This window comes from Urocampus carinirostris, chromosome 12 (genome assembly GCF_059441175.1).
Source record: "Urocampus carinirostris isolate Australia breed hairy pipefish chromosome 12, RoL_Ucar_1.0, whole genome shotgun sequence".
Taxonomy (NCBI): domain Eukaryota; kingdom Metazoa; phylum Chordata; class Actinopteri; order Syngnathiformes; family Syngnathidae; genus Urocampus; species Urocampus carinirostris.
Genome location: NC_142360.1, coordinates 24,964,956 through 24,980,001, shown reverse-complemented (window position 1 = coordinate 24,980,001; position 15,046 = coordinate 24,964,956). Strand labels below are relative to the sequence as shown.

At 40.9% G+C, this 15,046-nt stretch overlaps 1 protein-coding gene across 1 annotated transcript; it reads left to right on the top strand.

Annotated features, from left to right (window-relative positions):
• Positions 1-13,903, top strand: acer1 (alkaline ceramidase 1). The gene is made up of 7 exons (XM_088349768.1): positions 1-30; positions 5,256-5,368; positions 7,270-7,384; positions 9,581-9,719; positions 10,037-10,174; positions 11,725-11,862; positions 12,850-13,903. The coding sequence occupies exons 1-7, from the start codon at positions 24-26 to the stop codon at positions 13,025-13,027; spliced, it is 828 nt and encodes a 275-aa protein (XP_088205894.1). The 5' UTR covers positions 1-23; the 3' UTR covers positions 13,028-13,903.
• Positions 13,904-15,046: the final 1,143 nt, after the last annotated feature.

The window sequence follows — 15,046 nt, the reverse complement described above, 5'->3', positions numbered from 1 at the left end:
GCTCTGGAAGAAAGAAGTACAGCATGGGAGGTAAGGCGAGTCACTCCAATTCGCGCTGAGTAGTCCTCGTCAGGGTTGGGTAGGGTTACTTTAACTGGATTACTTTCAATTACTTTTGGATTACTCCAATACCAAATATGCTAATAAAAGACAAAAGAAACTAAATATGAATAAAATGACTGAATTTTGTGCAGGCTTGGGGAGTAACGGAATACATGGAACGGCAAAAATGATGTTGAATAGAATAGAATAGAATAGAATATACCTTTATTGTCATTGTTACAAAATGGGTTAACATATTGTGACGACAAAATTGGGCATGACACTCCAGTTTCACACATTCACAGTGAGGTAAAAAACCCAAGAAGATAAAGGAACAGAGAAGATAATTATGAAACAAGGAGGATAAGGTTATAGTTTATAGTTATAATTTACGCAAAATTTACACAAGAAATGTCGGTGTGTAGGATGTTACATACAGTTTGGTATCGTAAGGGTTTGTGCAATATGCATTTGGTGCAAAAATAGTCATCATAGTGTTGGCAAGCTGTTTGGGTTTATTTTCATTTTGTTTCTGTCGCATTTTATGTTAGTTTTGCCAGAGATCAAAGCCAGGAGAGAAAGCTTACCACGTGTTGTGAGTCATAATTTTATTCATATTTAGTTTCTTTTGTCTTTCATTAGCATATTTGGTATTGGAGTAATCCAAAAGTAATTGAAACTGATCAAGTTAAAGTAACCCTACCTAACCCTGGTCCTCGTAAAAGTGGATTATTATGTTAACTGTTGACTGACAGGAAGTCCATCATTTTGGTAATGGTTGGTGGTTGCTCTGTTCTTAAATACACTAAACGGAAAGTAATAGAGTTTATGAAATTCTCCATTTTGTGAATTAACAACATAAAAACACTCTATAAGATATTTTTAAGACCCAAACTCACAAAATACTTAACTCTTTATTACATTTTGTACTAAATATGGAATGTACACCTTTCTATTCCCCTTAATATTAAAGGGACACAGTGTAGTATTTGACTCCTAGACCACTGGTTCTCAACTGGTCTGACTCCAGGACCCACAATTCCACTCTCATGGAAAGGTTCGGCCAAAATCCAGGCTCCATTTCCACTTCTCAAATGTACCCAATAAAATGATTGTGCACTTTAAAGTAATTGATTTTTTTCTCTAATAAGGCACAGAAAGTGTATTGTCCTTCCATGCAATCATGCGGATATGTTTCGAAATATTCCCCGCGCTAGGATCTTGAAGAATTAATACCCAAAGCAAACAGTTTAATCTAATATCCCCTGGAGCTGTGACATCACCTAATAACGAAGAGAAGCAAAACAATGGCGCACCCTTTTGAAAAAATGACGGCGATTGTGGTGATCAGCGGATGCATAGCACTCATTCCCACTTAGAGTAATTGGAACTTTGTTTACTATGTCGCTGGGGGACTTCTGACTGTTTTGCCGGAGGCGCTTGCTTTGATCATCTCAAACTGTGTCCAGAAAGTCTACCAGCTGTTTTGTACAGCGTGCGTTCCTTTTTTGCCTTTGCCTCCTCATAGGTATGTGATTGTGACCTTTCCTTTCTTGTTTTTTCGCCCCATGTTTGCAATTAATATAATTTTGTCCAGATAGCTCCCCCCTTGCGCGCAGGCTCCCGAAGGCTTCCAGTTTTTTCGGGTCTAGGTTAGTCCCGTTAGCAGTCGGCTAGCTGGCATGCCTGCCATGTTCATTGTTTTTTCTCCTGGCTGAGTTCGTGTTTGTGTCTGGTAGTTTTTTTTATCGATGGTTATCCTGGCTGCTTAGTGCATGTATATCGGTCAGCCAGTCTCCTGTTTTTTCACCAATCGCTCCCAGTGAGCCATTTTTTAGTAGTCATGTCCCGGCTGGTTAAGCCCGTTAGCTGTCTGTGTGTTTTTTTGTCAGTTTGCCCCATTTTGCCTGCTCACCATTTGTTGTACCAATGCTGCGCACATCTGCGACACAGCGCTCAGGTCCTTGGCCCTAGGCATTTCCACAAAAACTACCAAAACTTTGCTTAAAACACTCAAAACCTTTTCGACGAATGGGCATGTAAACCAATAGGGTGACTTGCTAGGGTGCTTTGTGCTCCAGACGACCTCAGAGCCCAGGAAGTCAAACAAGAGACAGACTGTTTTCAAAGAGTATTATCTCAGATAAATGAATGGAATATACCAATGAAAAAAATATACTATTTGCTCACATTTTGTATGTTTTAGAACTTGGGAATCCCTTTAGAGCAGCGATGGTATAATCCGTTCATCCATTATCTGCACCGCCCATCCTCAGTAGGGTCACGGGGGTGCTGGAGCCCATCCCAGCTATCTTCAGGCAGTGGGCAGGGGGACACCCCGAACCGGTTGCCATCCAGTCGCAGGGCACACAGAGACAGACAACTCACATGTTCACACTTAGAGACAATTTGGACCGGCCAATTAACCTGACATGCATGTTTTTCGAATGTGGGAGGAAACCGGAGTGGCCAGAGAAAACCCATGTAGGCACGGGGAGAACATGCTAACTCCACTCAGGGAGGCTGTGGTAGCTGAATTGGAACCCTGAACCTCTGCAACGTGGGGCTGCGCGCTAACCACCAAGCCGTCGTGCCACCCAAGATGGTATAATACATTCACTTTTTTTTTTTACTAGCAAAACCAAAACGACTTCAAGCACCATATATACTCAGTTTTAAACCAAGCTCCCATTTAGGTCACCCCCTAAAACTGCTTTAAAATAGCTATATACAAAATAAAATGCACAATATTAATAAAGCATGTATCTAAACATCCCAAATTACATAATCAGGTTGTTAATAAATATGAATATACCAATAATAACCGAAAAATATAGCATTTTTATTTACTGTAACTTTCAGCAGCACTTCAATGGCAAACACTTGTACACCATTTTCATATTTTGCAATCGTTCCCCTTTTTGACTCGATGGTTGTTGTCACCATTGTCTACCTTTACTTCCCCTTATAACTAACTTACTTAGCAATCATTAGTATGGGCAGAAAAAGGAAATAAAACCAACAAAATCACAAAAACAGATGCTGTCCCTCTCAAATGCACAAATTGACTGAACAGAAATAAGACATCAACCAGGGCATTTTTGCCATTTACAGTTCAGGAGTGCAATTGACCCTCTGTTTTATCTTCATCGCATAATTTTGCTAAGGGAAAGACCGGTGACCCACTAAAAACAAGTCCGCGACCCACTTTTGAGTCCTGACCCACCAGTTGAGAAACATTGGCCTAGACTTTGCTGTATTATGTAGTGGAGGGGTCTCAAAGTCAATTCACATTGGGGAGGCCGGAGTTACAGTCTAGGTAAGTTTGTGTCAAATTGGGTTTTACACCCCAAAAAATTAGTTTTCCACAATTTTTTCATTCCCTACACAAAATAAGAATCAAAAAGCATTAAAAAAAACTTCTCATCTCTCTCATCTCATTAGCTGCACCGCTTATCCTCAGTAGGGTCGCGGGGCTGCTGGAGCCCATCCCAGCAATCATCGGGCAGTGGGCAGGGGACACCCTGAACTGGTTGCCAGCCAATCGCAGGGCACACGGGGACAGACAACTCACTCGCTCATTCACACCAAGGGACAATTTGGACCGGCCAATTCACCTGAAATGCATGTTTTTGGAATGTGGGAGGAAACCTGAGTGCCAGGAGGAAACCCACGCAAGTACGGGGAGAACATACAAACTCCGCACAGGAAGTCTGGAGCTGGATTTGAACCCACGCAAGAGGTTCCCATGACATGAAATGTGCCGCACATGCGCTAACCACTGCACCGCCGTGCTGCCCGATCAATTAGACCATAATAAGCTCTGGCTGCACTTAAAGGGACAGTGTGTGTTATTCAGTACCTCCTAGTGGTATGGAAGTGTCATTCATAAAAAAAGGAGTAATGGTTTAAATATTTAGCAAAAATACATGAATTATCATAAAGATGCGCCTTATTTTTATAATACTCGTATATCAAGAAGTTTCACCTAGAGACAGATACATGATTGTCCGCCATCTTGTCGGTACAGGTACCCAAAAATATTTTTTAAAAACCTGGCAAAAGGCTTGGCAAGAAAAAAAGAAGAAAAATGGTCGCTCTTAGTGGTCCATAAAGTTAATAATTTTGGTGATTTTTAGCACTTGTTTTTCAGTTGCATGACAGAATACTGAAGTCAAATTATACGAAATAGCCCTTTAACTTTCTTATTAAGGCAGGTGCTTTAAATTACCATCCTGAGGGTCACGGGTTTGAGACCCTAGGGTAGTGTAACCAAAACTAGTGTTATAAAGTATACAAAGAATATAAACTACAAAGACTCAAATTGACCAAACTGCACTACGTATTTTACTTAGGGTGTATTTTTTGTCATTATTCAATTCAATGTTGCTTCGTTTGAATGAACGACCACTAGGAGGCGCTAAATAATACACATTGTCCCTTTAACTTTTCTTTCCAAGTCTTATCAGCTTGTCCATTCATCGCCGTGTGTCAAAGTTGAACTTTGAACTCGGCTTTGTTAAATTGAGAATGTTTGAACACAAGGACGCAAAGGGAGAGTCAAATTCCATCAAATGCTTACAATATTTGTCTTTTTTACCCTCCATGTTTAGTAACATTTCTGACTGCACAACTGCTATTTAAAGTCAACAAAAACATAGTGTCAGAAAACATCCATAAATTATTCATTCGGAAAGAAGGAAATTATAACCTAAGGGGCTGTAGTAAATTCACAATCCCAAAGGTGAGAACCACCAGGAAAAGTATGTGTGTGTCTGTGTGTGGAGTCAAGCTCTGGAACGGTTTGCAAGACGAGATCAAACAATGTCCAACTATTCACTTGTTCAAATTTAAATACAAAAAAACATTCCTGGCGGAATACAGAGATGAAAAAAATCGGGTATGAGTAATGCGAGAGATTGGGAATAGTGCGTATAGAACTATGATTAACTTTGTGTTATTGTTGCTGTTGTTATATCAAAACTGTTATTATTAATGGTATTACAATTGTTGTTATATAATAGGGAAGATGAAGGGGTAGGGAATATAAGCATTTGCTTCTGACTACCCCTTTTCGAACATATTATGTAATATTATTTTGTGGTTGAGTTCTGTTTTTATTTTAATGTTCAAATAAAGTTTCCATTCATTCATTCATTCATTCAACGTTCAAGTTTTGTTTTAGATAGACATTCTGCTTACCTGTGTGTCAGGTGTCTATTCCAGTGAAAATATAGCCGGAGTCTTCTCCTATGAGAGTTCAGAGATCGACTGGTGTGAAGACAACTACAAACACTCTGAACATGTGGCGGAGTTCTTTAACACAGTGAGATACTGATTCTGTTCTTAATTCAGTGGTTCTTAACCGAGTGTTGATCAAACCCCAGGGGTTCGTCGAGTCAATCTTCGGTGGAACCTCCACGACTCATTGTGTCTGTATGTCATGACGAGGCTTGATTGGCCATCACTGGCGGCAAAGCACCACGTGATGCTACTGCGCGGAATCTAGAGCTGTCACGGACCAGAAACAGACACGGGACCCTATAGCGCTCGTTTGCTCGTTTTTTATTAACAAAGAGGGAGAGTAGGGCTTGCCACCACGATCCGATGCAGGAGATGAGGAAGAGGCACTTCCGTGTTGAACGAGGATGGTCGAAGATTGGCAGGAAACACAAGTCGTTAGCCGGGACTGGAGAGCAAGGGCGGTGTCAAGTTCGGAAACAAGGTTGGCTACAGGAATCAGGCAGGTAGCGGGGCAAACTGGTCGGATATCGGGAAGGCAGAACGGGGCAGAGTCAGGTCCAGAAACAGGTTGGCAACGGGTAACAGGCAGAGAAAACAGGGCAGGAACAGAGTCTGAACGTGAGAGCTTGCCGAGCTGAGAGCAACGGTTCGAATAACGATCTGACAGGGATCTCTTGAAAGCCGGGGGTTTAAGGGGAGTTCATCAGCCAATCAGCTCTCAGGGCTGTTGGCGCCAATTGAGCAGTCACAGGTGCTCTGAATCGGCAATCATGACAAGAGCACTCAGGAGTGATCCAGCGTATTTATATGATTGTAGTACATCACACTATTACAAATTTTAATCCATACTATCGTATTATCACGACCATAAGGCGCACGCAAAAGTCTCAGATGCCTATGTGTGATGTGTGCCACTCATACTGAAGAGCTTAATACTATATTCCGATTTTTGGGTGAAAACTGATTTCTTTATGAGATCGTTCACATTTCCAACTAAATGTGTCTTGTTTCTGATCTCCTGTGTCTTCTACGATCTCCTGTGAACACCACCATGCATGCGAGAAAGACGTCACATGCAATGCATTGTTTGCGGAAGTACTTGTGGATGCTAACGCTGTAGAGTGTCTAGCAATTTGAAAGTTATCATACTATCGGAGGCTGAACAGAATTGTCTCCCCAAATATGAATTAAATCGAAATCCTCACTTTCCCTCTATTGAATGCTGGTTTACTAGTGATCCCAAGAGCCAAGAAGGGATCCCCAGGTTGGAGAGCGTTCTCCATTCGGGCCCAGGTGTTGTGGAATGCTCTTCCCCCTGGGATTTGATCTACAACCTCAGTGGAAATGTTTAAATCTAAGCTTAAAACACACTTTTATTCGATAGCATATGAATAACCTATATTTTATGTTGACAACATCTGTTTATTATTTGTTATTGCAACATCCATTGCAGCCTGATCATCCTGTAAGGGGATTACCTCATGTGCAATCCCTTCTCAAGGTTTCTTCATTTTCCTCATGTTGAGGTTTTTGAGTTTTCCCTTGCCCTCATGTAGGTTTCAGATCAGGGGATGGTGTCATAATACTGCGGTTTGCAATAATCTGTGGTCTGTGCAGCCCTTTGAGTCTCTTAGTGATTAAGGGCTATACAAATAAACATGGCTTGACTTGATTTGACCTTTCGTCCGCCATTGTGCGTTGATTTCTACGGTACGCGGAAAAACTAGGAAACCGAGCAGCCGCGAGAGATCAATGATAAATTCATGAATTGACGGTTTGCAAGGTGAGGAAGCTCGAAAACAAACTCCGACAGGCTTCGATGAATGCCCATATGAAACTGGTAGGGTTTGGGAGCTCCAACAAGGTTAAGAACCATTGTTTTAATTTGATGTCGATTGCAAGATAGAAATAATCAAACAGACTAGAAAATGTTGATCCCTGCTTGTATCCAAAGGTGAAATTTTATTTATTTTTTCCCTACAGGTGAGCAGCTTTAGTTTCTTCATTATATCTCCCATTATGCTCTACCTTTTTCACCCTTATGCTAAAGAGAGAAGTTTGGCAATCCACTTGGTCTGGATCATGGTATTCTTTGTAGGTAAGTAAGTTGTCTTATATCGACGACAATTTTTTTGTGAGAGCTTGATAATGATCCAGGTGATTGGAATCACCTGTATTGGAGCAGAAAAACCTCCAAAACATGCAGGACGTGCGGCTCTCCAGGACCGGGTTGGCCACCCCTGTATTATATCAATGATAGACTTAATAATGAGTCTTCACAAACCCGGTTATTTGAATAATGCACTTTAATTATGGTTTCATTCAGCTTCCCATGTTTGCCATTTTTCATTGTTTTGTAATGATTCTGTGTTACACACTGGCACAAAGTTCCATTGTAAAAAAATGGGAAGTGATAGTGACAAATTCAAATTAAGTGAAACTACAGTGGTACCTCTGTTTAAACATTTGTAAATAGAGACACCTTTTAAATGTAAATAATTAAACCGTTCCAAGCCCGACTCAGCCGACAGAAGTATTTCTTTTTTTAATGAATCCTAAAAGACAACCAGAACATGAAAGAAATACATATTAAGATGAGTTTCTTGAAAAACTGATCCAATGACTTCTGTGTCACAGACCAGAAATGGACACAGGACCCAATAGCGCTTGTTTTCTCAGTTTTTAGTAATAAAGAGGGAGAGCAGGGCTTGCTTCCACGATCCGAGGGTTGAAACAAGAGGAGCAGGAGATGCGGAAGAAGTGGCAATTCTGTGTCTGACAGGCGGGAATTACAAGTCGCTAGCCGGGACTGGAGAGCAAGGGCGGTGTCAAGTTCAGAAACGAGGTAGGCAACAGGAGGCAGGCAGGTAACGGGGCAAAACAGATCAGATAACAGGCAGGCAGAACGGGCCACAGTCAGGACCAGAAACAGGTTGGCAACGAGGATCAGGCGGAGAAAAGCAGGGCAGGAACAGAGTCTGACGTAAGAGCTCACCGAGCTGGGGGCAACGGTTCGCATAACGATCTGACGGGGATCTCTTGGAAGTCGGGGGTTTAAAAAGAGTACATCAGCCAATCAGTTGTCTGGGCTGTTGGCGCCAATTAAGCAGTCGCAGGTGCTCTGAATCGGCAATCATGACATTCTGCTTTGGCTGGCTTTTGACATTTCGTTGGAAATGCGCGAGGCAGAAGTCATCATAATGATAGCCTGACCTGTCAACACTTTTTTTCTCGGCGATTCCTTTTGTTTCTGAACTCTTCCTGCACGGCCGTGTGTGTTTTCATACCATTCTATTTCTTGCATTGTTTCTATGGCCAGAAAAAGTATCTTCCTCTTCTTTTCTCTTTGTCCACTTTCCTGCATGTCTTTCACAGGGTCCATTGTGAATGATAGATCTTCGTAGCAGTACCTTCCAGTAGATTGTTTATAGAGCAGGAAAGGGACACAATCATGCCGGAATTCAAACATACGAACTCGTTACCAGGTAGAACTCTGAGAGCTGCGAATGACAGCGCGTACTGTACTGTATTTTTGACTTTATATCCTGAATTACCTTTTTAACTGCAATATTTTCCCTTTCAGGTACTTTGTAACCTGAAACTTTCTTATGGAGATACATTTGTAAGTTGAGGTACCACTGTATTCTACAAAATGAGTAATGTTGCTCCTACTGTTAGTAAGTAAAGTATACAGCATTGGTGGCCAACGCTTTTCAAGCTGAGAAATACTTTGTATTACTAATTAGCGCAAAAGGAACCCAGTTTGATTTCTAGAATAACATCATTTTGTTACTATGTCGTTACTATTTTAGCACCAGGTTAATTATTGGAAGTAAATAGACTCAGTAAACCTCATTTTTTTATTTTTCTAAAAATTAAATCACAAACATTTCCACTGAGGTTGCAGATCGAATTTCAGGGGGATGAGCATTCTACAGCACGGGGGCCCAAATGGAGAACGCTTTCGAACCTGTGGATCTCTTCTTGGCTCTTGGGATCACTAGTAGACCAGTATTTTCTGAGCGAAGGCTCCGGACCGGAACATAGAGGGAAATTAAATCTGTAAGATATGAGGAAGCAAGTCCATGCATAATTTTGCATACTACCAACAGAACCTTAAAATCACATCTTAAGCTGACAGGGAGCCAATGCAGGTTAGCTAAAATCGGGGTAATGTGATGTAAGACACGGGTCGCCGCCGACGCTCTAACATGGGGCATGTTACCTAAAAAGCAACACAAGAGGAGAGTTAAATGAGTTAAGAGGGTGTCGGTAACTTTTATTACCTCCACAGGTTTGTTTTCGGCCTACTTCCACATGACTCTCAGCTTTGTGGGCCAGATGCTGGATGAGTTGTCCATCTTGTGGGCAGTGGCAGTGGCGAATGCCATCTGGTTCCCACGCAGGATGTTTCCTTCGTTTATAAAGGACAGGTAAACCAGAAAAACAACTCTGAAATACGACAATCTGAATTATTCTAGAGACGTTTAATAAAACAGAACAGTAAATCGATTCTTTAAACATACATCGTTGTGAAACCTAACCTGCTGAGGAGCCTGTCTGACAGCTCCGACAGGAGTCCGTGTCAACAAAGAACAAAGAAAGTTGACAAAAAGGTGGCTCAGTACAATGGAGCTCACCTTAACCGTTATCAATAATTAACTCTGAGATGGCTTGGAATGGTCGATGAATTTTTGAAGAGCGCCCAGAGCAATCTGGCACACCTTATTTTTTCTATATAACTTCTCAGGTCCACTTTCTCGAAGCTCATCCTGGTGCTTACCGTCATCAGTTCGTTGAGCTCCTTCATCAAACCGACTATCAATGCCTACGCGCTCAACTGCTTAGGCCTGCACCTGCTCTACGTTTTTGCTATGGAGATGAGATGGTAGGAGATTCATTCAAATTTTTCCGTGGTGAAGTACAGTCTATTCTGGATGACAGAGTGCACCTGATTAAAAGTTGCATGCTCAAATTTTAAAACGAAACACAATTTTGTCTGTATTTTAAGCCACAGACTTTTAAAAGCATTTTAAGCTTGCTTTGTAGCAATATACTGACACTTGGTGATCAAATAACTACTTACTTATTATAGTCAAGTCAAGTCAAGTCATGTTTATCTGTGACGCCCTTAATCACAAAGAGTCTCAAAGGGCTGCACAGACCAAAGACTATTGCAAAGTCAGACTTTCATTTCACAATCCCCTGACCTAAAACCTACATGAGGGCAAGGAAAAACTCAAAAACCTCAACATGAGGAAAATGAAGAAACCTTGAGAAGGGACCGCACATGAGGTAATCCCCCTTCCAGGATGACCAGCCATAAAGAAAGAATTACTTTTAGTTACTCACAGGGTTGGGTAGGGTTACTTTAACTTGATTGCTTTCAATTACTTTTGGATTACTCCAATACCAAACATGCTAATAAAAGACAAACAAAACTAAATATGAATACAATTATGACTCACAACACGTGGTAAGCTTTCTCTCCTGGCTTTGATCTCTTTGATCTCCGGCAAAACTAACATAAAATGCGACAGAAACAAAATGAAAATAAATCCAAACAGCTTGCCAACATCATTTTTGCCGTTCCATGTATTCTGTTACTCCCCAAGCCTGCACAAAATTTAGTCATTTTATTCATAAAGAGAAAGAAAAAGAGATAAAGAAATAAGAGAAAGAGGGAGGGAAAGAAGAGAGGGCGGGACAAAGAAAGAAAAAGAGAGAGGGAGAGAGCATGAGAAACAAAAGATAAAAAGTTGTGAGAGTGGGGGAAAAGAAATGGATCGGAAGAAAGAAATCCAAAGAGAAATTGAAAGACAGAAGGGAAAGGAAAGCGCAAAGGGTATGAAGAGACAAAAGACAAAGAGAAAAGAGAGAAAAAGAAAAAAGGAAGTTAGATCAAAAGAGGTTAAAAGACAGAGAGAGAGAAAGAGACAAAGAGCAACAAAGGAAGAGAAAAAGAGAGACAGAGAGTGAAAGAGACAGTCGGAGAAAAGGGGTGGAAAAGAAAGAGAGAGCGAGAGAGAGAGCAAGAGAGAGAGAGAGAGAGAGAGAGAGAGAGAGAGAGAGAGAGAGAGAGAGAGAGAGAGAGAGAGAGAGAGAGAGAGAAAGAGAAATAAATACAAGTACAGTGTCTTTGTTCGAGGCACCTGGCTTTGGCAACATCAAGTTGACACATTTCAACCTGCAGCTTGTTTTTCTCTTGCGCTTCTCTGAGTGTTGTCTCGCCGGATTCAATCCCTTAGCGGGCCTGATCTGGCCCGCGGGCCACCTCTTTGACACCTGTGTTATAGTCTGTACAGCCCTTTGAGACTTTTTGTGTTTAAGGGCTATAGAAATAAACATGACTTGACTTGACTATTATATGCTATTAATCTTAATCATTTACCACATTACCACCTAATAACGGCGTCATTTTCTTTCATGTGTACTAAGCTGTACAGACCAGAAGGTTTTGAATCTGGCCAAAGTTTCTGTGGCTTTCTGGATACTGGCCATTTCCTGTTGGATTAGCGATCGTTTGGGTTGCGGATTTTGGCAGAGACTCAACTTCTGCTACTTGCACGGGATCTGGTAAGAGTGTACACTGCAGTGGAACCTCGGTTTTCGAACGCCTCTCAGTTCGAACAAATCGGAGTCCGACCCAAAATTTCGAGGAATTCTTGCTTCGCTGTTCGGTCAAAAAATCGGAGTTCGAACGCCGGTAATGCGTGAGAGCGTACGCTTGGGTGCGATTCTGAGCGGCGTACGGGTGTAGAGCGCTCTTTTCGTGACCGACTGTCATCGCGTGCGGACGTGCTTCGTTTTGCTTTCGCTTTTAATATAGGTGTACGAAGTGTTTTAGCCCCTAATTATGCCTCCGAAGAAAGTCAGTGCAAGCAGCAAAGTTGCTACAGGTGAAAAAAGAAAAGTAGTGCGTACAAATGTTGCATTTAAGAAAGAAATAATAGCTCCACCGTCCACCTGCGCCTTCTGCTGACCACCACAAAGGTAAGAAATCCTATTCATAATTCTTTTCTTTATCCTTTTTTTTATTTTTACATGTTCATGTTAGCGTAATATTTCGTACGGAAGATTACGATAACGCGAACGTACGATTAGCCTGGGTTAGCTTCAAGTTTACGTTAAACATTCAGTAAACATTCAGGGTGTTGGAACGGAGCCCAACATTCAGGGTGTTGGAACGGAGCCCCGTTTCCAATGAACCGCTCACCACTTGTTGTGGAGACCCGGGTGCTAAATGACTTGTAAACGACCTGATTTTTTTATTTTTACACGTTCATGTTAGCGTAATCTTTCGTACGGAAGATTACAATAACGCGGACGTACGATTAGCCTGGGTTAGCTTTATGTTTCCGTTAAACATTCAAGGTAAACATTCAGGGTGTTGGAACGGATTAAAACGATTTACATTATTTTTAATGGGAAAAATGATTTCCGTGATCGATCGAACAAATCGGTTTTCGAACAGGGTTCTGGAACGGATTATGGTCGAGAACCGAGGTTCCACCGTATATGTTTAAGTCATGTATTGTAAACTCCACTTTGATTGTCCCTCAGGCATATTTTGATCGTGATTGCTGCGGCATATGGGAGTACGCTAGTAGCCTACCTGGATGCCAACTATGAGATCCCCTACTCGCTGCCTGGATTGCAGTACTGGCCCTGTGATAAACTGGGAATCGGATTCCCTCACATTGTCTTGAGAGGGACGAGCAAGACGCTCAAACGATGCTAATGACTTTCAAAGTGCCATGCATTTCTATGAGAGATAGTGTCTGAAACCTAGAGTTACTGAGCTATGAGTTATCACCCACTGGAGTAACCATTAGACATTTCACAATAACTTATATCAAGAGTGTCCAAACCTTTCAGAAATTAGGTCAGATTTGGTGAGCTGAAAATGTGTGAATGCCGATTATTCGGCCTGGCATTCTTTAATAAATTCGCCCTCCGACAAAACATTGTAGTGCTCGGCGATCTGCGTCGCAACCTCGTAGCTCGCCTTTGTAGCGTTTTCATTTGACTCGCAGGGTCTTGTGAAAAAGCGCTGCTGTGCCGTTAAAACAGCTTATAGCTTTTATAGTTAGCCTTTGTAGTCCGCATGTTTTGGTCTCTGCCTCTTGATTTTATAGTCTTTGTTTCGGATTTCTGTGAAAAAATACTCCAATTTCCACTTGTCCTGAGAACAGCGGCCCGCACAATCAACTTTCCTTTTTTTTTAATTTCCATTCGCCATCTGGACTAAAATTCCCACAGAATGCCAAGGGCAAGGCGGCCAAATGACATCTGATGAAATCGTCATTTTTATTTATTTTTGTACAAATTTATTTTATACTGCAGTCTACATTACTGACGGCCCACGTAATATTAATGTTACGACAGAAGACGCAGGTCAGTAAAAATGTGCTCATGTGCTGTAACTGGCCCTCGGGCTGAAATTTGGACATGCTTGACTTATTAGTAATTAAACATTATATATTTCTTTAGATCTGATGCTTTTTCTTACTTAATTTACAGCACTATGAATAACACCGGATTCTAAGGCACACCTCCCTTTTGTGATATATTTTCCATACAATAAGGTGCAGGGAATTTAAACTAAAGCAAGGGCTGGGGTTGCATAAATGTATATACATTTCAATTAAACTATTTTATTTCATAGAGCTTAAATTAACATTATGACATTTGGTTTCACCACTAAAATGGATTCTGCCATTCAGCTAAACAGCGAGTAAACAATGTCTTGAATCGGACTTTTTTCTTTTGTTGATGTTTATTGGGCCATTGCCCTTATAAGGTCGTACAAAAAAGTCCATTTAACTTGCCAACTGTGCAGATACGGTAAATCTTCATTCACAGAATCACAATATGTTTCATACTTACAGACACGTATTGTGCAAAGCAACAACAAAAGAAGATTTGCAATGAGCATGTTAACCACAAGAGGGCACTCGAAGATCACTCCATATGTTTCTCTAAGGCAAAACAGTTACCGTACGCGGTATCATTTCATTGTAACTACGCATTTCCGATTTTTTTTCGATATATAAGGTGCCCTGGAATATATGGCGCATGTTTGAAATTCAGGCAAATTTGGAGTTTTTATAGTCTGTGTAGACGAATTTCACTAGAAAGTAAGACAGAGTTCAAACGCTAAAATATTCAGAAAGAAAATCTGAACGTTATTAAGTTATTTTCGAGATGTTTGTTGTCTAGTGAAGTTTTTCAAAGGAGTTTCACTGCATAACACTAATTGTATCACGGTAAAACACGGGAGTCTAACGTTTCTTTTTCTCTATTTCTTTCTCTCTAGATATATTTCTGTCTCTCTTTCTCTCTCTTCTTATTTATTTAAATTTCTCTGTCTCTTTTTTCTCTTTTCTCTCCTTTTTTCTCTCTATCTCTATCCCTCCATCTCTTTTTTTCTCTTTCACTATATCTTTTTTTCTCTCTTTCTCTCTCTCTCTTTCTCTCATTTTCTTTTCTCTCTTTCTCTATCAATGTCTTTTTTCTCTCTTGTTCTCTTTCTCTTTCTCTTCTTATTTCTTTTTCTCTCTCTCACACTCTTTTCTCACTTTCTTTCTCTCTCTCTTGTTCTTGCTTTCTCTTTCTGTTGTTCTCTCTATCTCTCTTGTTCTTACTCTCTTTCACGATCTTTCTCACTCTGTACTTGTTCTTGCCTGTTCTCTCTTGTTCTCTCTCTCTTTCACTCTTTTCTCTCTTTCTCTTTCTTTTGTTCTTGCTTTCTCTTTCT

What these genes read in the sequence shown, in the direction of transcription:
- acer1 (XM_088349768.1), top strand. An exon ending in TGGCGGAGTTCTTTAACACA is followed by an intron (nt 5,369 to 7,269) that starts GTGAGATACTGA and finishes TTTTCCCTACAG; the next exon opens with GTGAGCAGCTTTAGTTTCTT. An exon ending in GATCATGGTATTCTTTGTAG is followed by an intron (nt 7,385 to 9,580) that starts GTAAGTAAGTTG and finishes TTACCTCCACAG; the next exon opens with GTTTGTTTTCGGCCTACTTC.